This window comes from Pholcus phalangioides, unplaced genomic scaffold (genome assembly GCF_987345545.1).
Source record: "Pholcus phalangioides strain wild (caught in Gottingen) unplaced genomic scaffold, Ppha-v1.0 ptg000007l_1, whole genome shotgun sequence".
Lineage (NCBI taxonomy): Eukaryota > Metazoa > Arthropoda > Arachnida > Araneae > Pholcidae > Pholcus > Pholcus phalangioides.
Genome location: NW_028301600.1, coordinates 64,359,988 through 64,384,394, shown reverse-complemented (window position 1 = coordinate 64,384,394; position 24,407 = coordinate 64,359,988). Strand labels below are relative to the sequence as shown.

At 34.1% G+C, this 24,407-nt stretch overlaps 1 protein-coding gene across 2 annotated transcripts in view; it reads left to right on the top strand.

The window, feature by feature from the left end:
• Window positions 1-16,123, top strand: part of LOC149085627 (uncharacterized) — a 143,575-nt gene extending 127,452 nt beyond the window's left edge. For both annotated transcript variants that reach the window (XM_089233781.1, XM_089233782.1), the window contains exons 7-11: window positions 5,094-5,647; window positions 8,751-8,892; window positions 11,320-11,449; window positions 13,608-13,880; window positions 15,483-16,123. In XM_089233781.1, coding sequence (XP_089089907.1) covers window positions 5,094-5,647; window positions 8,751-8,892; window positions 11,320-11,449; window positions 13,608-13,880; window positions 15,483-15,794 — 1,411 coding nt within the window. In that variant the 3' untranslated portion in view covers window positions 15,795-16,123. The remainder of the gene's footprint in view (window positions 1-5,093; window positions 5,648-8,750; window positions 8,893-11,319; window positions 11,450-13,607; window positions 13,881-15,482) is intronic.
• The last annotated feature ends 8,284 nt before the right edge of the window (window positions 16,124-24,407 follow it).

The following is a 24,407-nucleotide window of genomic DNA, read 5'->3' as shown; positions in this document are numbered from 1 at the left end:
ACCGTCACATTTTTTCCTAAAATCAGTAATTGTCCTAACTGGTTTAAATTTTTTTTATGATCATTGAAGTTTGACTTTTTTTTTAATCACAACTACAGTAGAGTATCGGTAATTCGAGTTTCGAAAGTTCGGGGTTCTGGATAATCCGAGGTGTTGGAAATTTTTCGAAATTCCTTTCAAAACCTCGATATTTCAGTTCACGCCACGAACACGTTTTGTTTCAGTTTCCCTACGAATGCGAGTAATTTTAATTTGAAGAAGACACATTGGTCCAAAGAAGTCAAATTAGGACAACTAAATATCATCAAATGAGAATAAGTTCTATTTTCAACATTAACTTCAAGTGAAATGCCCATTTCTTTATGTAAGTAAAAGACACTTCACGCGCAAGTGACTGACGGAGAACTAGCCTGGTGGCCCAGGGATGGACCTTGTATTTTCCCAATTTTTCATTGCACTCTATATACGCAGTATATTCACTACTACGCAAGTATATTTACTATAAAATAAATATAGGTAGGCCCTCCCCTCTGAAAGTTATTTTCTATAATTTTTCGGGTAATCTGAGGTGGTCTCGGTCCCGTTTACCACGAGTAGGTCACCGATTTGGTTTTTATTCAGGAGCGAATTTTGTTAATAATAACTTTAGAATTTGTATACAGAGTGTCCTGTAAGTGCTAGCAGGGCCTTTATCCCATCAACGGTCCATCGTAGACGTATGGTTCCAATTTATAAAATGCTCAACAGGCGTTCACAAATTATCCTATTGTAGTTTTGATAGTGAAAATACAGTGTATCATAAAATTTAAAAAAAAATCTAAATTTTTATACGGTCCCCGTGTGCTCAAGAACCCAATTACAAAGTTATTGCCCTGTCTCCTGATGCCATAAAAAATCCATATTTCTAAGTGGAATATTCACAGAGATATTCGAATTCGAAAAAAGGAGGAAATTTGGTAAAAACCAGCGATAAATGCTGAAAACCCGTTTTACCTTCATTTACGCTGTTCTTTCCCAAATTTTCTCCGTTTTTGGAATTCGAATATCAATGCAAATATTGCACTTAGAAACGTGGAATTTGTTTATGGCATCAGGAGAGACAGGGCAACAACTTTGTAATTGGGCTCTTGAGCACACGAACCGTGTTAAAATTTAGATTTTTTTATTTTGTGACACACTGTATTTCCACTCTTAAAACTGCTACAGGTTAATTTTCGAACGCCTGTTGAGCATTTTATAAATCGGAATCATACCTCTACGACGGGCGATTGATGAGATAAAGGCCGTGAAAAGCACTTATAGAACCTGTATAAGTTTCTAAGTGCAATATTTGCTGAGATTATTGAATTCAAAAAACGGAGGAAAAAACAATATAGATGGGGGTAAAACGCTAGAGTGTAGGCTACTTGCAGGGCCCGTAATATATTTTTATACGGATCCCACATGTTAATCTTTCTACACCTAATTAGCTTACCTGGGGATCTCTCCTAGAATCTCGGGTTCCGAGGCATGCCATGGTTGCCCCTAGAGCCATCACTAGGATTTTCGCCCGTAAGTAAAAATCTCTTTTATTCCTTTTTTTATCCCTAAAATTTGCCGCTCCCTCAAGATTGCCACCCAGGGTAGTTGCTTCTCCCCTCCCGCTCCAGTGCTGGTTGATCTCACGTGGTTATGGCCGAGTTGCGATATGATGTATGATAACTTGCTCAAAGTGAAATTTGTTGCGGTTATTGTTATGGATGGATGGGAAAAATTGTGATTACTTTCTTCTTTTTTTGTCTTTTGGATCATGTTTCTATCGATCGTATCTAGTGAATCATCAATTTAGTCAATGAAAGTAGTAATGAATGATAATGAATAATATCGTATTTCTAGTGTATATACGTCGCACTCTGTTTTCTCGATTAATAGGTCTGAAAAACAGATTGCGTATTTGTTATTAGGTTTGATTGAGAGTACGTAAATATGCAGAAAAGGATGCGTCATCCTATACAGTGGAAAATGTAGTGCTTGTCTATATGATTTTAAAATCAATCTGTTTTAAAACATCTCTGAAATAAGAAGCATATGTATGACGATATTCATCCGTCGTTTACCAGAGCTATTTCGTTGCCGTTTTATCGCCACCTAGTGTATTAATTACTCGATATTTGCTACTGAATATATTCGTGAAAAATATATAAATAGTAGTTGATGCTATACACAGGATGATTTGTATTGTTTGTTCACAGACTGAAACTTTCTATAGTGAAATGCGTGCTCCAAAAAGGCGTTTGCGAGCAATTCTATATTTTTAAATGCAAAATTTATCGATATCGCCGTTCAAGTATTACGTAAGCCACATTTTTGGCCACATTTTTGACCCCCTCCCCACTTGTCAGCAAAATTTCGTCATCATTGTCCCTTACCTCCTAACGAATATTGGTGGGATCAGAAACGTACGCGAGAGGGGGAGCATAGGGGACTCGTGCGCCTCCCCCCCAGACGAAAAAAAAATATTTTTTTTTTTAAATTACAATTTCGAAAGCAAATACCTTTATATGTGTTATTATAATCGATTTCTGTTAATTTCAATGCTATTTGAAGGGTAAGAACTCAAAATTTCGTTTAAAAAATTCATTGCGACCCACCCTTTAAGACATATATGGTAGACTCTTGACCCCCAGACCACATGTGGCCCTGAAGGTTATCTTATGTGACTTGCCCCCCCCCCAAACCTAAATGTAAAAATGAAATAAGCGGCACATTTACAAATCGCTTAAATGACCCGTGGCACAATTCCAGAGCATTTAAGTGGCCCGTGGCACATTTTCAGATCACTGAAGCAGGCCTCAAAGATCACTTTCACATTCAAAGATCACCTGAATAACCCACGACACAGTTGCAGAACACTTAGATTCGTGGCACATATCCCTCGAGTGACACGTGGCCCAGTTTTAGAGCACTTAAGCGGCCCGGAAACATTTCCAGAGCACTAGAAGGATCCGTGAAACATTTATAGATCATTAAAGTGGCTCTGTAGGGGACTTAGGGATCAATAGGTAGAATGTTAGTTCAAGTGCCCAAATAACTATCGAAAGGTTTTTACGTTTTTGGCGCACCGAATAAGATGCCATTAAGAATATTTTATATTTTCTTAAAGGTGGTTGATGACATAAGCATCATCCAAACACCCCCCCCCACCTTGTCACCAAAAGTTAGCAAACCGGAAACTCCTCCCCCCCCCCCATCGATGCTGACATAATACTTGAATGACCCCTATGTTGAAGATGTGAAATTACTATATTTTGGCGACTTATGGCTGTGTCTATAAATTTGTATTGTCTTCAAAATATCCTTTTTTAGCTGACGTACACAAATAAAATTATCTCCCAACTACATTTTATCTATTTAGATTATTTTATTATGTATTTTTGAAAAAGAAAAATCCTTTTGAAATTTTTAAAAAATCATGTCGTTTGTTTCTTTGGAAGATAGAGGCAAATACGGGAAACGTTGTGGTTCCAACTTCACACCACTGGTCACATGAGAAACGCAAATGTAAAGGTGGTTTCGTTATGTAACCACTTGGCTTGAAAAAGCTATTTTTAAAGTTATTAAAAATTATGATTCCTCTGATTTGAAAGACTAAAATGATTTTAATTGGCCTTGTGACTTTTCGGTCACAATGGGAATCACATTTTTACAACATTTCAATATTTAATATAGTTGAAAGTGTATATTTCACTTTCAGTTTTATTTAAATTTCCGCAGTCTGTAAACTACAACCTCAATCATTGACGATAAAAGTGTGTGTTGAAAACTTCATAGTTAAATATCTTCATAAACATTGATTGCACTTGAAAATATGGAATTTTTTTTCAAATTCGGAGCAGGTTTTACATTTCACCAATTGGAAGGTTTCGCTCACAAGGACTGTATAAAAAAAGTCCTTTTTAAAAAAAATGATATTTCCAAGAAACTGCATGGCATTTAAAAACTTTGTGTAGTTAGAAGTATAATTCTAATGTCAATGGTTGTAAAGAGTCTTGTGGATAAACAATTCTAATCAGCCCCTGTATGGCATTTTTGCAGGGAAAGATTTTGTGAGTGAGATATAAATTTGTGTATTTAGCTGGTGTGAGTGTATAAGCTACGCCCTGAATATGTACCGATAATTTTATGTTTTCGGTAACATATTAAGTTGGGCTGGAAATTGATTAAAAAAATTTGAACTGGTTAATCAAAAATTTTTGATCGATTACTCGAATTTTAATCGAATATATTTTGTAACTATATAATATTAACTGATGCTTAAAAATATTTTTTATTAATTTCATACGCAGAACAGCTGATGCTTCCCAAATACAACAGGCAAATTGCCCAACGAAGTGGCTAAAAAAAAATCTGCAAAAATATGAATACCAAAAATTTATACGGAATAAAAGAAAACGGTTGTTTTCACTGTGGAAAAAATAAATTTTGGTCTTGTCTTCTGGAAAACGTCCATCGAACTCAATTTGAAACTGAAATTTCTGTGTCACCAATTTCCATTAAATCGACATGCGTTCCCCAATTGATTCAAATTTTGGAAATCAAAAATTGGTTTTGTCAAATAAATCAAGCTAAATTATAAACTTTTTGCTGAATTGAATTTGCAAACTTTATAATTGGATTTTAATCGAATTGATCAATCGATTAACTCAACTAAAATTTTTAACTGCGATCAACAATTGATCGATTAACCGACCCGATTAATCGGACCAGCCCTAATATTAAGCTACAGTTTTATAGAAAATTAAACGTAAAAACTCAATCTCTTTCTCTCTCTTGTAACACGTTTGATATTATAACCTCTAGATACAGTCAGACCTCGGTATAACGTTATCTCTGAGGACTAAATAAAAATGACTTCACGAGCTGGGTGACTTAATAATGAGTAAGCTCAATATTTACCAATTATACTAGCAGGGATCCTAAAACCTGGTGCTACCGACGGGATAATGTAAAAATTTATAGAAAATATACTTAACTCAGGCTGTATATTGCTGATAGAAAAATTCTATACACACATTCAATGCAATTTCATTAAAAACGTTTCTCTGTGATTGCAGGACAAAAAGCAGAAATGGATATTTTAAAGAAAATAGTTATATTTGTGGAAGTCGTCTACCAGTTCATGATAATTTTGGAGAGCGATCACATTCTAGTGAAAAACACGGTGCAATAAGGTTGCAGAACATTGATTCGAACACATCTGTGGAGATTCCTGTGATAAATGGAAGCAGGGATCAAACCGAGTTTCGTCCATATTCCATTGACTCTAGTCCATTATATTGTGCTGCTATAGTTCCGGACGCCGAAGAGGCAGCTTTAGTGAAAGCGGAAAAACAGGGTGATTGCGAAGAAGAAGCCATTTATGTTAATTTGGATTTTCGCAATAGGCGATTATACCACAAGCTTGCTTTCGAAAAAGCTCCAAAATCCATCACAAATACCACGCATGTGACGACTGTTAGTGTCACCAACACAGCAACACAAACGTCCGATTCCACACCTAGTCTTCAAAGAAAATTTGTGGCATCTAAACTAGTGGGAAACCTGCAGGAATCAACTAGAAGCTTTATTCCGGATATTCTTGGCCAGAAATCCAGTCACACTGTGCCAGGTGTGTGATCTTTAATATTTTTTACTAATATATTTCATACATTGGAAGCGAATAAATATGCTTTGAATTTCAGAAGTCGTAATAAAAAAAAAATCACAGTTAAGCTGTGTTCTAAGTCATATCCACGAATGTTTTACGTGAATACGTCTATTTTATATTCGCACGTATACAAAATGAAATTTCTATCAACAAACAAGTCTTCAACTTCTAGAATCAAAAAGAAAAGAGTAACATCGAGGGTCTGTTCTGATGTTTCCCGGATCCTTCACAAAATTCCGGATCTGAGAAACGGCCCGTTTCACAAAATAAAAATTAACGAAACCATAAATTCGGCATTGCATTTCATTTATGATTAATTAACTACATAGTTCTCTTTTCATAAAAGTAAAGACCATTTTCATAAAAATTATGAAAATTCTCAAAAAAATAGGATTCTACAAAAAAAAGTCTGGACAGACCCCTAACATGCAACTACATTCAGAGTAGTCCTTCCCGATGCACTAGTCTCTACTTTCTTTGGCACAGTGGTAAGATGCTCGTTTACCACCATGCTCCTTACCTACCGTGAGTTGGATTCTGGGGAAGAACATAGATGATAAGTTCCTTCCCTACCGATCACCTCACCGATAGATGCCCCTGTTTAAGACGAGGACAGAAGTGTATAACATAACTTTCTCTAGATCAGCGGTTCTCAGCCTTTTTTGACTCGCTGAGCCCTTTTAAGTAAAAAAGTTCTATGACGGAGCCCCATAGGCCAATTTTTTAATTATTCATCAAAGTTACTGATTTATTTTTACTATTTAAAAATATTTATAATTATTTTTTTCAATTTTACTGTTTTTTTTCTATTTTCCTCGAGCGGCCGTGGAGCCCCTGGAGACTACACAACCCCCAATGGCTCTGCAGAGCACCGGTTGAGAACCACTGCTCTAGAGAGAAATATTTCTGACCAAACTCAATTGGTTGTAAATAGCTGTATGGCGATATGACCAGAGTTGATGCGCAGTAAATTAGTATAGTCTCTACTTCTTCATTGCAGTTGAAGACTTTTTTTCGACAGGGAAAACTGAGTCGGAAACAGGAATTCGGCCAAGTCTATGAAGTTTCACCGATTTTCAGTGATTTTCTGATGTGTGATGTATATCCAGTGCCGTAAATACCCATTCCTGTGCCCTGTGCAAGAATTTGCATTTAGGCCCCTTCTGGGCTCCCCTTCCTAGTGCACCTGCCTAGTTACGGCACTGTGTAAACCCCTTGTTAATCCTACCAAGACAATGTGGTGTCAAGCAGTAGCGGCCCCACATAGAGGAAAACAGAGCACCGCCTTGAGTCTAGCAGACGTAATATAAATGGAAATAGGAATTTCCTCTTCACGTAACAGCCTTCTTTACTCCTTGTGGTTATCACATTTTCTTCTTTATTACACAACATCTTCATTTCCAAAAGCAAAGTTATTTTTTTTAAACTTTGAAGGGATGAACTCTGCAAATGACAGAATATGGTAGCAACGGTCTGCAAAAATCACATTAAGTGAGGTATTCACGAGAGTTCACAAAAATGTTTATTTGGAAAGAAAGCCGAAGAGTTGATAGGAAGAAAACCTTGAAGCGGACTGTGGTTGCCAGACGTCTCTTATACGTATATATGGGATTTAAGGGCATATTCGGTGCGGGGATACGCACTATGCATTGCATATTCATGAATCATTATGGGGGAGGGTGCAGTCCGTCCTCATGAAATTTGTTGGAAGCAGCTCAAGGGGCCTAATCCCTCTTTTATGCAAATATGTTTCACCACAAATATACTCAAGAACCTTGGAGAAGAACAAAGCTTAAATTTCGGGCGCAGTGTAAAATTGGGCTTTTGAGTTCGATCATTTCAAGAACCGTGCTTAAAAGAAGGAGTTTTTGGAGTGTTCTAATTTTTTTTTATAAATAAATAAATGAGAATATAGGCAGTATATAGTTTGAATTCGTGTAAAAGAAAATAAAATTTTCAAGTTTAGTAAATTTTCGTGAAAAAAGCTTCCGTATTTGTGATTAAAATTAAATTTATACATGTATTTTTTGTTATTATATATTATACATCGTGGTTTATATTTGTGTATAAAAGCCATACTTTTATTTAAATATTCGTTCTTATATTGGGGGGGGGGGTCGGCCTTTATGTGAGTGAGTTTTTGAGAAGAAAAATTCAACACGAGTTTTACCATTGCTCCCTATAGCACAACCACAGCTTGTGACCGAATGCATCCCGCAAAGTGTGCTCCATCCGACCTGAAAAGCAGCCATTTTAGCAATATGGGGCCCTGAGCTGAGCACCACTCCAAAGTCCCCTGCAAGTTATACACTCTGATTGTAATTGGGGTCATATAAGGCCTCTCATACACCAAGAAGCTCTCAGGCAGTGTTCAGGTGAATCCATGCGTAAGAAGGCCCTGTGTGCAATATGTGCCTAAAAAAGTATCAATCCACATAGAATGATAAGTACGGCCGTGATTCGCAGCCATCTAGCATATCTGTCCAGCAGATTAAAACGATTTGTGCACCCGTATGTTCTTAACCCACATGGTAGTCATTGACACGATAGAAAAACATTATTTCTGCCTCGTGAAGTGTCATCCCAAAAAAATAAAGGAAAGATTTTGAAATTTTTCATTGTATATTTTACATCTTCAAAATATAAATGTTTGCTCCAAAACGTGTCTATTTTCGGAGGAAGGTTTTTAATTTTTTTCATCCGTTTTGGTCATGCTCAAGTGGGGAAGTCGACTTATACACGAAATATATACGGTATGTATTAAAAAAAAAAATCTATATTGCTGTTACTGTAAACTGTCTATTTGTGAATACAGTAAAACCTCTCTTTTATGGACACCAACGGAACAAAAGAAATTCGTCCGTAAAAGAGGGGTGATCGGGGGGAAATGCGTACTTTTTTTATACACTGGGAAATAATTATTTGGCCGTAAACGATGGGTGTCCGTTAAGAGTGGTTTTACTGTATATTAACACCAGCATTTTTTGAAAGACCAAAAGCTTTATTTATTTTTATTTTTTTTCCATATTACAATTGTTTGTAACCTTTTTTATTGTGATTTCAGTATCAAGTTCATCTTATCTAAGTAAAGAAACATTGGCAGCTGCTCAGAATGAAAACTTACTTTATTCCAGAGAACATCTGCTGGAGCATCCCAAGATTTCCTATCCTGAAACATGTTTTTTTGGAAAAGAAAGTCCACAAAAGTATGCATGTTAAATAATTTTATAGCTCAGACTGCATTCTTTTCGGAATAATTTTTTTAAACCCTTAAATTGCTCCCATTGCGAATAGAACAAGAATGTCAACATTGCATACATGTATTGTAGTTATAAATCATGCCACTATGCATTTTTACCTTGAGGCTTTCTGTTCGAGTTTACAAAGTGTCATTAATTCATGTGGAATGGTTTGTCCTTGGCACTCATTTTTCTGTACTCCTAGTTTTTTTTGTGTCCTGTGATTTTTAAGATGTTGTGATCACATTAACAAAAAGTATTGGCAGAACTTTGGTTTTCTTTGGATAAAACTGCAGCTGAGATCATTGATATGAAGTAAAAAGCCTTTGGCAATGGTACTTTGAATAAATCTTATTTTTATGAGTGGCTTTCCCATTTCAAAAATGGTGATCTAAGAATGGAAGACTTGTCATGACCTGAATGTCTTTTGAAGGTCCGAGATCAGAGAAATTCAAAAATGAATGTTCTGCTAAAAGACCTTTGTTTTAACAAACAGTTTCATTATAATTCAACATGCACATTCACATAAAATAAGAGAAAAAACTGCAAACATTGAGTACATGCACTATGTGGCTCCCAAGAGTCAATGGTCCTTCTTTAGGAGGCCAAATTATTTATAAATTACCTAAAATAAAACTTTATCAGAAAGTTTGGTAAAGATATTTTAGTCCACTAAATTTGTGTTGTTCCCAGCAGTAAAAAAAATTAGAAGTGCATTGAGGTCAAGCAGAGAATATGTGCAAGGATACTAAAACATATTATTGTAGAGCTCACAATACAACTTCTTAAAAAATAATTTAGGTTATTTTTTGGGTACCTCCTTGTTAGTACAGCACTTATTGCTCCTGAGACAAGTGCTTCTTTGAGTAGGTGAGAAGGGATGTTGTTTACTAGTAAAACAGCCTTTATGGCAAACATTTTTGTCCTGTAAATATTTTTTTTTTGCATGGGGACACAAACTCTTCATGGAATGACTTCTTGAGAAAATGCTGAAGTTCACCTACACTAATTTCTGGTGAGTATAGCTAATGAGCAATGACACAAAACTGACATGTTTCAAAGGCCTAAATGCTTCACTGATGAAAAGCAAGAGCTTGTGTTTATATCCACAGCCCAAAATTATGACTCGGCTCCCTCCTTATGCTTTTTGTGTTTAAGAATCATTTAAGATGTCCGTAACAGGACAATTTCCATGGCAGAGTTCTGAAGTTTATTCATTCATTTGTCAAAAAAGAATGAATGCACAGTAAAACTTTCAGGTACATTGGTTTATGAGTGTTTTACAAAACTATCAAAAATTTTTAATAAATTTTGACATTACGAGCATGTTAATGAAATTGATTATGCTGTCAAACTGAAGTACTACTGTACAAACACATTCTTTTTTGAAAAATTTATTGCTTTCCCCCACGTTTTGGGTATGCAATAATCACTGTCAATTTTCATGCACCTTCTCTATATTTTGTGAACAAAGTCTTATTGTTGCACATGTACAAAAATAAATGTAGCAAACATCCAATAACAAAATTTGCTCTTCTATTCGGAACACATTCAGCTCTCTCGGCCAAACCACATAGCCATTTTTTTAACACAAAGACCAGCAAAACTTATACTTTAAAGCTGATTCTAAATGGCTGCGCTCAAACATTTCTACCCTCCAATTACGATTTAAACCCACTGCTGTTTAAACACATGGCATTTAAATTACACCAAGCTGGCTCAATTCATTGGAAGATTCAATGCTATACGAATCCGGATAACAGTACCAAAGTAGTTGTATGCTCTGCTGTTCAGTATACCTGTACTTTTTGCTCCTGTTCACTGATATAACATAGATTTATTTGATTATAAATGGTTCAAATTCAGTGATTTGAAATCTTTATTACATCTTCAAGTAGCACAGACAATGATGATCAATTTTCTACTTTCAGAGAGTATTCTTCTTCTTTTGACTACCGTGCTTGATATACTGATAATCATTTTCTTAGTTGTTTAATGATCCATGCCCATGTTTTTTGGCCATAATTTTTAGTTGCAACCTGAATCAACTTCGTATTTGCAATCTGAGTTGCACAGAGCACTTAAAATGCTTTTTAATTTATTTGTTTGCTGTAATTTTTGCAGACTGGTAAAAATATGTTTATCTGAAACAACTTCGTTAAGCTCATGCTAGTTACATTGCAGGTATTTTTTATATTATAAAACATTAAATTGTAGGCAACATAATTTTTATATAATTAACAGAAACAAATATATTGTATGAAATGTATATGTATTGCTGTTATTGGATTTTATATTTGTAAGTTTTTCAATGAAAAGTCAATAAGAGTTAATTATCAATTATTTTTGATGTACTCAGTATATGTAGCATTCAAATAATTTTGTTCTTTCCAGAGAAGGTATTTTTCTGCCATTAACAAGTTCATACTTCACAACATCAGAACCAAAAGCTAAATTGTTGACAAGGTATTGTCAATCATTTGAGAAAGAATGGGCAAACCAGTTTGAATTGAAAGGACAAAAGGTATATAAAATCCTTAAAATCTTTGTAAATGTAGTCTTTAATCATTTCTTAATGACTAGTGGAAGTTGAATATAGCAAGCTTACAGAGGCTCAAATTGTTTGTCCGCAGGACTACCTTTGCAACCGTTGACATTAGAAGTGTACTTCCAATTACAAAAAGTTTTCAGATGGAATACAGTTTCTCAATAAGTCATGATTATTTTTGAGAAGTCATATGCATAAAAAAATAAACACATTAACATTTTATACAGTCCTTGTGTGCTAAAATGTTCAGTTGAAATGTAAAACCTGTTCCGAAAAGTTATTTTCAAAATGTACATGAAATGTTTGACTTTGAACTTTTCAGGATTTATGGCCAATGATTGAAGATGTGATTTAAAAATTGTGAAAACTTAAATTAAATTTAGAGAGTAAAAATTATGTAAAAAATGTAATTGTCATTCTGACTAAAAAATAAAATTAATTCGTGCTTCAAGAATTATGAAAATAAAGCCTTCCTACAGTCAAGTTTCACTACACAATCACCTTTTCATTTGCTTTTCTCATGTGACCAGTGGTTTGAAGTTGGAACAACCATAATTTCCTGCATCTTCTGAAGTTCATGTTATGTCCCCCCACCCACTTAACTTCTTGGTCTTCAAAAGGTTGAATAATTTTGCGCCTCAGTAAGGCAAATATTGACCCAGATGGTACAATTTTAAATTTGACAGAATTCAAGGATTGTTCACAAATTGAACAGCAATGCAGCTAAGCTAGCATTTAACCAAAACAAACAAATATATATCAGTTTCAAATAGGTCTCTAGTGTTACCATACATTAAATGATTGTGATTGATATTCCACTGTTCATAAAAAAAATATCAATACAATTCAGTAATTACTTGTTTGCAAACTGATTGATTTTACTTGTTAATTTTGGCATACAAAATATGTAGTGAAATAATTAAAGAATTGAACTTACTAGTAAATCACAAATGAATACCACTGAGTGACATTAAAGAGAAAAAAAATCTATGTCAGCTAAAAAAAATGGTTCCCATTCACCAAAAAAATTAAAACATTGCAAATTTTGAAATTAAATATTGTCAAATTTTTTCATATGTTAAAGAAACTTGTTTTTACATGCAAGGAATTGTTTTTATATGCAAATAATATTTTTTATATGTATGTTATGCAAAGAAAAACAATTTTTTGATGGACCCTGGAAAAAAATAAAAAATTTTAAATTTCTTTTTTAAATTTGTGTATGAAAAATTGTCATAATAAGATTAACTTCATTAAAAACATTTTTACAATTGTAGATTTTTTTCGTCTATAACTAATGGCTGAAAGGCAAATGGCCTGGGTAGGGATTTTGTGGATGGACACATGGTATGGGATACATAACATTTATAATTACGTATAGCTTTGATCTCATCAATATAGTTCAAAAAATAATTCAAACTTACTTGATTTTTCCTTTTAATATTAGTATCCAAACTGAAATTTCCATTTTGAAATTTCAAAATGAAACAACTCTGGTAAGTAAATATTGAAAAAGAAACACATTTTATAAAATATTCGATCAAGGAAGGGTGGAAAACCACGATGTCTACCAATCCTAAACTATAAAGTGTTTTTTATTCATTTATTTATTTATTTAACAGTTGTTTCCAGTATGCACGAAATATAATAGTATGTGTTGATTTTAAAGGAGTGAGTTCAATCACAACTTTACCTTTTGAATGCAATTCAGAAATTGGTTTGTTTAGAGCAGGGGTTCTCAACTGGTGCTCCGTGGGCACATCTCAGGTGCACTGCAGCCACTGGAGGAAAATAAAATAAATCAGTATATTTGATAAATAAATTTAAAAATCAGGCCTACCATGCTCCACAAGTCAAAAAAGTTGAGAACCGCTGATCTAGAGATTAGTGTGGCATTTGTGGGCACATCTCAGGTGCACTGCAGCCACTGGAGGAAAATAAAATAAATCAGTATATTTGATAAATAAATTTAAAAATCAGGCCTACCATGCTCCACAAGTCAAAAAAGTTGAGAACCGCTGGTCTAGAGATTAGTGTGGCATTCTTGTTTCAATGAAAAATTCAATATTTACTGAACATAAAAATTTTGCTGTGCACATATTGCTATAACCACTGTCTATACTTTTGTTAATAGGAGGTTCTGACAGAAAGTATCAGCAAAAAACTTAACATTTTACGCTTAGAACAAGTGGAACTGAAAGAAGAAATCAGGCAAAATGAGGAACTTGGAAAAGATGTAACAGCTAGAATAGAAAAACTAGCAAAACCAAATGAATTGCAGAAATATAAAGTTCATGTTGAAGAACTTGAAAAAATCATAAAACTTCTCATGTCTCTATCTGGACGCTTAGCAAGGGCGGAAAATGCTTTGCTTATTCTCCCAGAAAATGCTAGTATTGAAGAAAAGGTAGATTTTCTATATATATTTTTAACATAAAGTTCGTCATGATGAGTGTGAAAAATGCATGTATTTTTATAATTAGTAAGATGTGAGATTAACTTCTGTTTTAAATTTATTCCTTTGTTGACATTTATGTGAATAATGTAAAATATAGGAGAACCTTTTCTTCTCCTTCTCAAAAAAGTAGATATGTTCAGTTAATTGGATTGAAAATATTGGAGTGTTTGATTTTTTTTTCTGTGGGGTGTAGGCACTAGGGCGCATATAAGATCTATACAAGTTTATACCTATGGCTAATTGAATTTCCAGTTCTGGGAATTTTTGTTTTATATTCCTATCATCAACTGAAAACTGAATGGAGAATCTCTTTCTGGCTGATAGATCTCTCTCTTTCATTTAAGCATTTTTCTATTCAACATTTGTTTTGCAAAACTTGAACACTTGTCCTTGGTATACTCAAGTGTTTATCTATGCAACTAATATTCCCGTTAAAAAACATTTTTAATAAACATTCAATCTGAACTCAATCGAAAATCGGCATTCCCCATTCACTCTAATTACTTTCAGTCACAGCTAGAAATTGAACCCATGTGAGGTACACAAATAAAGTATTACTGATCACTTTAAAAAATATATTTTGAAATTGCTGAAGGTTTCATGGACACTAGATATTCTTATAATGAACTCATCATTGCGTTCTTTTTATGAATGTTATGCCAAGAAAACCCTTCAAATCAAGTTGCATTAAGAAAATTAGCTTCATAAAGAAGCGCCGAATGATATAAATTACTAATCAAAGAGGTTCATTAAACAGATTTTCATGCCAAACATATTTTTGAGATCCATTTGTCCCTTTCAAGTGTGAGAGAGACTGTACATATATACGTATGTATTCTATTTTTTTTATTGGTCACATATATCTATTATTATTGAGTTCTAAAATGTTTGGTAAATTTATTCACATGCAGAAATAAATTGAAATTTATTTTAGAAAAAGAAAATTACCTGAAGAGAGTCAAATTCTAAAAAGCCAGTTCAATTTTTCCAGAATGCCTGAAAATATAGTATTTTCCGGCATGCTCCAAAATACACAGGAAGATAGTAGAAATGCTCAAAATTAATGTGAAAACTGAAATTTCAGTTCATCATTGAGTTTACAAGAGTCACAAACCTTGATTTGTTGTTAAATAACAGAAATCAAAGGAATGTTATTAAATTTTTGGCAGTATTTGTTTATACAAATACAAGGCCACAACAGGCAAAATGACCAATGAGGTGGCTAAGAAAAAGATGTCATATATGTCTAAAATACAATAGCCCAATTAAAAATGCAATTATAAAAACTATATATACATGATGAAGTATTATACACAATGCCCATAAAAAACATTTATGGTTCTCTTATTCTAAGTATGGATAGCTTTTCGATTTACCCCAACATTTTTATCATATTTCTTTTTAAACGTGTCAATTGTGTTAGAATTTACTTTTCTGGGGGTAAGCTATTCCATTTATTAACAAAATGCATCCCAAGAACGAGATTTTAAATTTTTTCAATAATAACAGTTTGTATATGTGAAACTTTGTTTTTCTTACATTACTATTTAGAGCTTTCTGGAAGCAAAAAGAAACAAGCTGAGCCAACAGCATGATGAAGCGTGGCACTTGAAAGAAAACATTGATAGAAGAAGTTGCCAAGTATCGTATTTTCTTCATCAGTACTTATCAAAAGAAGAGTATGCAGACTATGAGCATTTCATTAAAATGAAATCCAAATTGTTGATGGATGCAATAGAAATTGATGAAAAGATTAAACTTGGAGAGGAACAACTAGCAGCACTGCAGGGTACATTTCAAGCTCAGCAAGAAAATGAGAAAGTGAACTCAGTTGAAAATTTAACAGTATTAGATGAAATCTAAAACAATGACTGTATGACATATCAAAATCAGTGTTTAGAGCAATCAGCAATATTCTTTATTTTGATGACTTAAATCCTTTTTTACAGGTAGAACTTTGCTATGTAAATAGCTGAAAATGAATGTGAAACATATCTCATTTGGCTATATCAACAGTTTGTTACAGTTAACAGGCCGATTGTATGACAATCTATTGTTGTGTAGCAAAAACAAAGAGCTATGGTATGAAGAAATAAATGAGCAATCAGTGTAGCTTGTTTTATCATGTTCGAATTTTAAAACGCCGTATATTAATAATCATATTGATTAAAGTCCTGCTTGTCTGTATCAAATTTTTCAATGTACTTTTTTTAGCAGGGTTAGGTTTTTACCAGTGAAAATGGTAAAACCTGGTATAAATACTATATAGTCTCTATGCATTGATAATAATTAATGAGCCATTGCACATAGTTAGCATTTTTAATGGACTAATAATAATTATAGTTAGATTTTTAATTAATAAAACAAAGGGTGCATAGGCAACATGGTGTATGGCATTTTACTAGCAAGCTGTTGATCGTAGGAGCATACTTCCAATTAGAAAAAATACCCAAATAACGTGTAGTACTCAGATATGTCATTCATGTTGCAAGGGATTGTATGGTTATTAAAATAAAAAAATTAAATTTTTATACAGTCCACATGTGCCCAAAAACTTAATTAGAAAGTTGTTGTCCTGTCTCTCCTGATGCCAACAAAAAATTCAGCGTTTCTAAGTGAATTATTCACTGAGATATTCAGAAAATAGAGGGAAATTGGGGGAAAACAGCATTAAACTTGGGTAAAACAGTTTTCCCGCATTTAATGCTGTTTTTTCCCAACTTTCCTCCATTTCTGGAATTCGAATATCTTAGTGCACTTCTCGGGGTCATCTTAAGAGCATCATGGCCCCCTGGGCCAAGTGATTTTTTTGAGGCCCCTATTCTCTTGAGGCCCGGGTGGGGCCCATGCATTAAGACGGCACTGGCACTTCTCCCTGCACTTAGAAACATGGAATTTTTTAGTTGGCATCAGGACAGATGAAACAACTTTCTAATTGGGTTTTTGGGCATACTGGGACTGTATATAAAGTCAAGTTTTTTTATTTTAATAACTATACAATCCCTTGCAAGATGAATGACATATCTGAGTTTGAAGATCAACAGTTTGCCAGTAAAATGCCATGCACTCTGTTACCTATGCACCCTGTATATGTTATGGTACAAGTAATAAATCCAGTGATTTTGCAAAATTATCGTGAACTATTTTGGTAAGTTTGATTAATGTTCAGGGAAACATATTTCCTGGATATCATGCCGAGGTGAATGCAGAAAGAAAAGCCATCTGGTCTCTGGTGGAACTTTTCTTTCTGAGTTTGGCATAACATATAGAAAAAAAATGTTTCCTTGATATCTTGCACTGAAAAAAAACTGTCTATAAAATTTTTCCACATTTACTAATTTACTGGTGATTATTAGAGCCCGGAAGTTCAGGCAAAATGCCATAAATGCCCTTTTTTTTTGTCTATTTTCAAACTTTTTGGTAACTTTTTGAAATTTTCGCACGTGCCATAAATGTGTCTATTTTAACATAGTTTTAAGTTTATTAGTGAGTTTCAGAGGCCATAATCTGTAAAACATGGATATTTTGGGCATTGAAAACTTCAAAAGAATTGCTGTTCTAAAAATTTGCCAACTCTCAGTATTCAGTACCATCAGAAAGCCCACTTCTGCCCCCCCCCCTTTCCAGCTCCATTTAGTCACAACCAAGTGATCTGAGAGATTGGTGTTGCCATACATTAACTTTACTTTGGCCGGATGGTGTTAGACATGAATGATTTTGTTTCAGATGATCACAGCCTGATTAGAAAGGCAAAAGGAAAATTAGAAATTTTTGTTTCCCAACAGGCTTCACATAATATGTCTCGCTCAAGCATTGGACAGTGTTGTATGCGGCAACATCTATAGCAGAAAGCCTCCGCGCAAAGATTGACGTCACTGAAGTCGTCCATTTCACCTGTAGCCATTGGATAAAGCAGGCCGATGTATGCGAAATCTCTACCTTTTTTCACAGTATATTCAATGAATATAGGTGAAATGGTTGACTTCAGTGACGCCATGAGCTTCGCGTGGAGGTTTTCGCTATAGAAGGTGTTGGTATAGTGAACCTATGATTTTCCCAAGAGGTCTTGAATTGATGCCATGGTTCACACAAGACGGGGTAGGAGCAGGCAGGGGGCTGGCTATTATTAAACCACCAAGCATTAAATGCACAACCATGGCTATTTATTAAACATACATATTTAGTATTAGATTAAATTGACAACAGTCACCCTCAAGGTTTATGATAGATGCGTCCACACAGAGCCCCGTGTTTTGAAGGAGTCCTGCATAGGAGGTAAAATATTAAAAAAGTCACTTTTTTTTATAAAAGCAGAACAAGATAGCCATGTTTCAACTATAGAAATGATAATGATTATTCCAAGTAATACACAAGTAAGCAAGAATTATTCGCTACTTGAGGGAGCCCCACAGATCATGTTCTCTACAGAGTCCGCGTCTGGTAATGGTGGCCCTGGAATTGGCCTAATCCTGAGGGTCTACTAACACTTTATTTATTGTTATTTTCGACTTGAAATCAATTTAACTTTGATAATATAATGCAGTTATTATAAACTATAATTAACACAATAGGCAGATTAAATGCAATTAATTTTTCAGCTAGTTTTTGGACCTTTAAACTTTTTATTTTTAGTTATTTTTCTTCCTTCCAAAAAATTATCTTTTTTTAAAACTATTTTAGGCATTTTTAGTGCCTTTTTGTGCCTGCTTTTTTTCTACCATTTTTAATGCCTAAAAACTTCCGGGCTCTAGTGATTATATATAATCCTCAGCTCGTATTGGTGAATGTGACCAATCGTCAATGAATTAGCTAAATTTACCTGATTATTATACATAAATTTCAGTTTCAGGTGATGAATTTAATCAGTTATGTTCATTATGTTTGCACGTTTGATATGTGTGAAGAAAGCCAACATTACAAGCTTGGTGATAAATTGGCAAAATAAGTGTAGTGCCTGCATCTGTATCATATACAGACGAAAAAGATAAGTGGTTAAACAAAGGGGAAGTTTTCATATAATTTTTCTATATTTTTTATCAAACTTGCGAACTTTATTTAGGAATTATGCATAACCACTAATAAAAGTGATTAAAAAAAAAAAATGTAGTGAAATTGATCAAACTTGACCAATTGGTGATTATGCATATGCACCAGTTTATCACCTTCACTGTTATATACAGGGTGTCCTATAAGTGCTAGCACAGCCTTTAACTCATCAATCATTTGTCAAAGAGGTATGATTCCAATTTAAAAAATGCTCAACAAGCATTCTAAAATTATCCCCTACCAGTTTTGAGTGTGAAAATACAGCATGTAACAAAAGAATAAATCTTAAAACTTTAAATGGTCCCCCTGTGCTCTAACTTCCAACTAGAAGGTTGCTGCCCTGTCTTTCCTAATGCCACAAAAAATCCATGTTTTTAAGTGCAATATTGACAGAGATATTCAAATTTGGGAAAGAACAGCGCTACATGCAGAAAAACTGTTTTAACCGCCTAATTTATTTTCCAAATTTCCTCCATTTCTCAAATATCTCTCTGAATCTTGCACTTCAAACATGGTTTTTTAATGATATCAGGAGAGACAAGGTAATAACTTTGTAATTGGTTTCTTGAGCACATAGGAACAGTATAAAAATTTAATTTTTTGTTTTGTGACACACTGTATTTTTACTCTCAAAAGTGGTGCAGGGTAATTTTTGAACGCCTGTTGAGCATTTTTCAAATTGGAATCATACCTCTACGCCAGATGGTTGATGAGCTAAAGGCTGTGCTAGCACTTACAGGACACCCTGTATATGCAGTGAAACCTAGCTACAATGATACTTGAGATAATGATAGATCCTCTAAAATGATATTTTCTCAAATCTTGTTTAGAATTGCATTTGATCTAATGTTGAACTCCTCTCAAAACAACAAAATATTCTTTACTATGATAAATCTCTCTCTGTAACGATATACAGCTGGCCCCCCTGTATTCACAGGGCTATATTCCAGGCATGACAGCAAATATGGGAAATTTGTAAATAACCAAAACTATAGGTTCTTTTTTTATATCTCGTTTATTGATCATCATGAAAAGAGTAAGGTGAAGAAGAAGTAGAAGGGTATATAAAAGAGGGTGCAGCGATTGTTGGCAATATTTTCTGAAAGAACAATTGGGATTTCTATTTGCGGTTTCTTCTTTTCATATCATCAAGTATGTTGGAGTATGTTGACAAATCTGCCTCTATCAATTTTCCTATATGTGAAGAGCGTACCATAGAGGGATCTATGTCATGAAAATAGTCTATCGCTGATTTGAATTTGTGAAGCCTTTCCGCTATGTCACTCATGGTGGACTTGTGTGTCTTCCACTTCTTTATCTTGATCTTCATCTGGTACTGCTTCAGTTTCAGGAGTAGTCAGCTGTATTAATTCCTCCTCGGTCAGTGCTTCTGAATTGCTATTAATTAGCTGTTCGACGACTTCTATATCCTCCCTTTGAACCCTTCTCTACTCACCTGTTTCACTAACGTGACAATAACTTTTATAATCTCTTCAGTTGGCTCGGTAGAAATGGTTATGTCTTGGAGTGCAGACTGTGGCCTAAGGTTAATGCAACCTAAGTTGACTCTCTTAAGTTGTTCTCTCTTAATGGCTGCCACGGCTCTAGTGATGACAGTAATGGCATTAGCGATAGTGTAATTCTTCCATACCTTCAAGACATTTTCTGCATTTTCATCTTCTACTGCATGTCCAATCATCTCCATTGAGTGACGTGTATAGTGAGCCTTGAATGCTCGCATTACCCCCGATCAATGGGATGAATGATAGGTGTTGTATTAAGAGACACATAAAGGACTTCTACTGTTTTGAACTCATTGACATCTGGGTAGAACTTTGAATGGCATGTCTTCACTCTCAAGGTACTTCCTGACTTCCGGAACGAAACACGGTTTAAGCCAATCCAGGAAAAGTGTTTTTGCGGTCCAAGCATTTTTATTCATCCAAAATACTAGGAGCTTTGACTTATTTTTTCCCTTCAATGTTCCTGGATTTGCAGATTTGAAAATGATGGTGGGTTTTATCATGTACTCATACATATTTGCTACAAAACAACATCAAAGTGTATCTTTACTTGCCTTAAAACCAGGGGCCCGCTTTTCTTTTTGGGTGATAAATGTTCTTTGCAGCATTTTCGTCCAAACTAGTACAGTTTCATCAGCTTTAAACACCTGCTGAGGTGCATAACCTTTCTCTTCAGTAATTTTTTGTAATGTCTTTGGAAATTTTCTAGCTGCCTACTGGTCAGCAGGGACTTGATCGCTAGCGATTTTTACATTGAGTAATCGGAATTGTTTCATAAACCTATGAAATCAACCTTTACTTGCATAAAATGCTGATGAAATAGGCGTTTCATCAGCTTTCTTTTATAGAAGAGTAAATTCTTTCGTCTTTCCCATTATAATATTACAATCAATTGGAATACCTTTTTTGTAGTAGTCTTGTACCCACAAAAAAAAAACAGCATTTCCTGTACGAGAAACACATGGATCCCATAGGTGATGCAAAGTTTTTTGCTGCCACAGGTTTTTTCTACAGCCACAGTTGACCGAATTTCAGATTCCTTTGTCTTGATATGTATCTCACTGTAGATTCATTGATTCTGTAATGGCGGGCCACATCAACAATTGATTTACTTTCACCAAGCATCCAATTTTTCATGTAAATTTTTTCACTTTTTTTTTTTGTCTTTCCAAGCATTTAAGGAGAAAAAACCGCAAATATGGGAGGGGGGCGACTGTACAGTCAACTTTAGGCTTACAGACATCTTTGTTTACAACCAACAAAAAATTATTCAGTGTATGAACTTGTGTTGGTTTATGAATATGCAAGCCAAAAGAAATCAAATTGAATCCAAAGAAACATTATAGAAATTTAGAATTCTACTAACGTGTGGCAATTATTATTATTTTTTTTAAGTTCTTTCCTCTAAGTACGACTTCTCTTATCCAGCCCATGGATGAGGTCATTTCAAATTTTGAGAAAAAAAACATTTTTTCAAAGATGTTTTGAAGTAATCTCTGACACAGAACTAATATTGACTTCTGGAAGCATCATTAAATATACTATATTGCTCAGTTCTTGAAATTGAGAAATTAAGAAGTCTATGGCCTTATGGTGATTTTTTTTTAAAGTTCTTTTCTCCCCAAATATGACTCCTCTTATCCTGCCCAAGGATCAGCAGGTCATTTGAAACTTTGAGAAGGTTTACATCGAAGAACTTCTCACACCACAGTACTTGATGCAGGAAATCAACCATTTCAAGATGTCTATATTCGGTCACCTGTGTGAAAAAATGTTTATTTTTTTCCTTTTCCTTCAACACAGATTCAATGCAGAAAACAATGTTTTGTGTTTCTTGACAATGAAAGATCAAAAATGCTGTTCATATGCAATGTAGTTAAACTTAGTGTTTTCTCAATTTTTCCCCTGATGTTTGATGTTGCACATACTTTTTACAGACTCCAATCAAAAATTTTAGGGGCAAACAAAATACATGTATAGCAGAAAAATCAATTTTTACACTTTTCAACCACCAGATCTTCCGATTTTTTTTTAACAATACATCTTCTTGAACATAATGCTTAGAATTCAGCTTCCTTTTAAATACACGGTTTTCATTTTTCTGGTTTTTATTTTTTATCTAATTCAACCTTCATTAATAAGTCAGCTTATGAATCACAAAAAACTATCAAAAAATTTAGGTTTGGACTACAAAATTATGAGAACTGGATCTGATAAAATACTAATTTTCATGTGCTTGGGGGAATTAAAAACCATATGGAACTCAGTTTTGCCTGTTACACTCTTGCTACGGAACTCTCTCTAGTAGGCTCCTCAAGCATTAAAGATTAAAAGAACTTGCGGTTTCTAACTAATTCATCTGTAAATTAAAAACATATTTTGCTTTAGAAAGCAGTGAAACCTTGATATAACGATACTCTGTGAACCAAGGAAAAATATCATATTAATTCATTAATTAACTATTTTTATACGGCCAATAAAATGCTCATAAGTGCATTTTCTGGTTGTATTAACAATGTTAATTTAGAAGAGATATCAACATCAGCATAAATTTGATGGGGCATAATAATGCTGCTACCTCTCAGTATAATGATAATTCACCTTACAATATTTTTTGTTAGTCTACATAATATTGTTATATCATGATTCCACTGTATTGGACCTGGACGTCTATAAGTGAATATCAATATGAGAGGTAATTACTGATAAAACAGATAATTTTTTTTCTGTTTTGGTCTCCCCTTCTATATATTTATCATTAGATGAAAAAATGAATAAATAGGAACCACTTCAGTGAACAAAACCACCAATGTATGCTCATTGTCACACCAAAACCTTCAGTTAGAACATAAATAATATTCTGTGAATGGATATGAAATTTTCTTATTCATCTTTTTTATGAACAAAAGACTAAAATATAGAATTTTATTATTGGGTGTATAGGTGTCTGCAACCAAATTTAACCGGAAAGTTAATAAATGATTTTTTTTGCATACTTTGGGAGACCTGTCTAAGTTGTCTTCCTATATAAACAGTATTATTCCTGAAATCTATCAAAAAATTACTTTACACTTTGTCTTTTAGAAGATCATGAGGTGAATACTACAACCAGGTAACTCAATGTCAGATGTTTTAAGAATGTGTTTGAACACTTAATGAAATGTGTATTTAGCATTATCTACTATTGCAACAACAACAAAAATAACTCAGCTTGGACTTGTCTACTTGTAGCATATTGAAGTGCATGCCAAGATGTTTCATTTCTTACACTTGCCTAAAAGTCAGCAATTTTTGAGTTACCTAGTTGTAATATTCACCCTATGAGATTACAGTGAACTCGTAAACTCTTGCTAATCTGGCACATACCAGATGAAGGTGTGCCAGATTAGCAAAATTGCCCAATTACTGAAAGTTAAGGCCCATTTACACAAGTTGAGTGATTAAGTAGTTAACTAAATTTTAAATCATCAAGTCCTCAAAAAACTGCTATGATCATTGGATAATACAAGGCCACTGACGCATGCATATAGTGCCTACATAACTAGAAAAAAAAAAGATTCCTAATTCACTTACCAACTAAGCCTATATAATAGGCCCTTAACCTCTTCACTCCAGAGGTAAACATATGTGTGTATCTTCATTTTTAATAGTTTTAATGATTCTTTTTTCAAGACCTGAGGTACACATATGTACAGTGGGACTTCCCAAATCCGGACACCCATAGTCCACAGATGAACCCATAATCTGGGCACTTGACCCAAATTTTTTTTTTTCCGCTGGGCATTTTTTTGTTTTTCCTTTACCAAATGCTGTGTGTGTTTCGACACCTTTCCTGATACATCTGCCATTTTATTTCTTTTTCATATCACTTGTTGGTGCCAACAACGATTTTCAGGCTTCTAGGAAA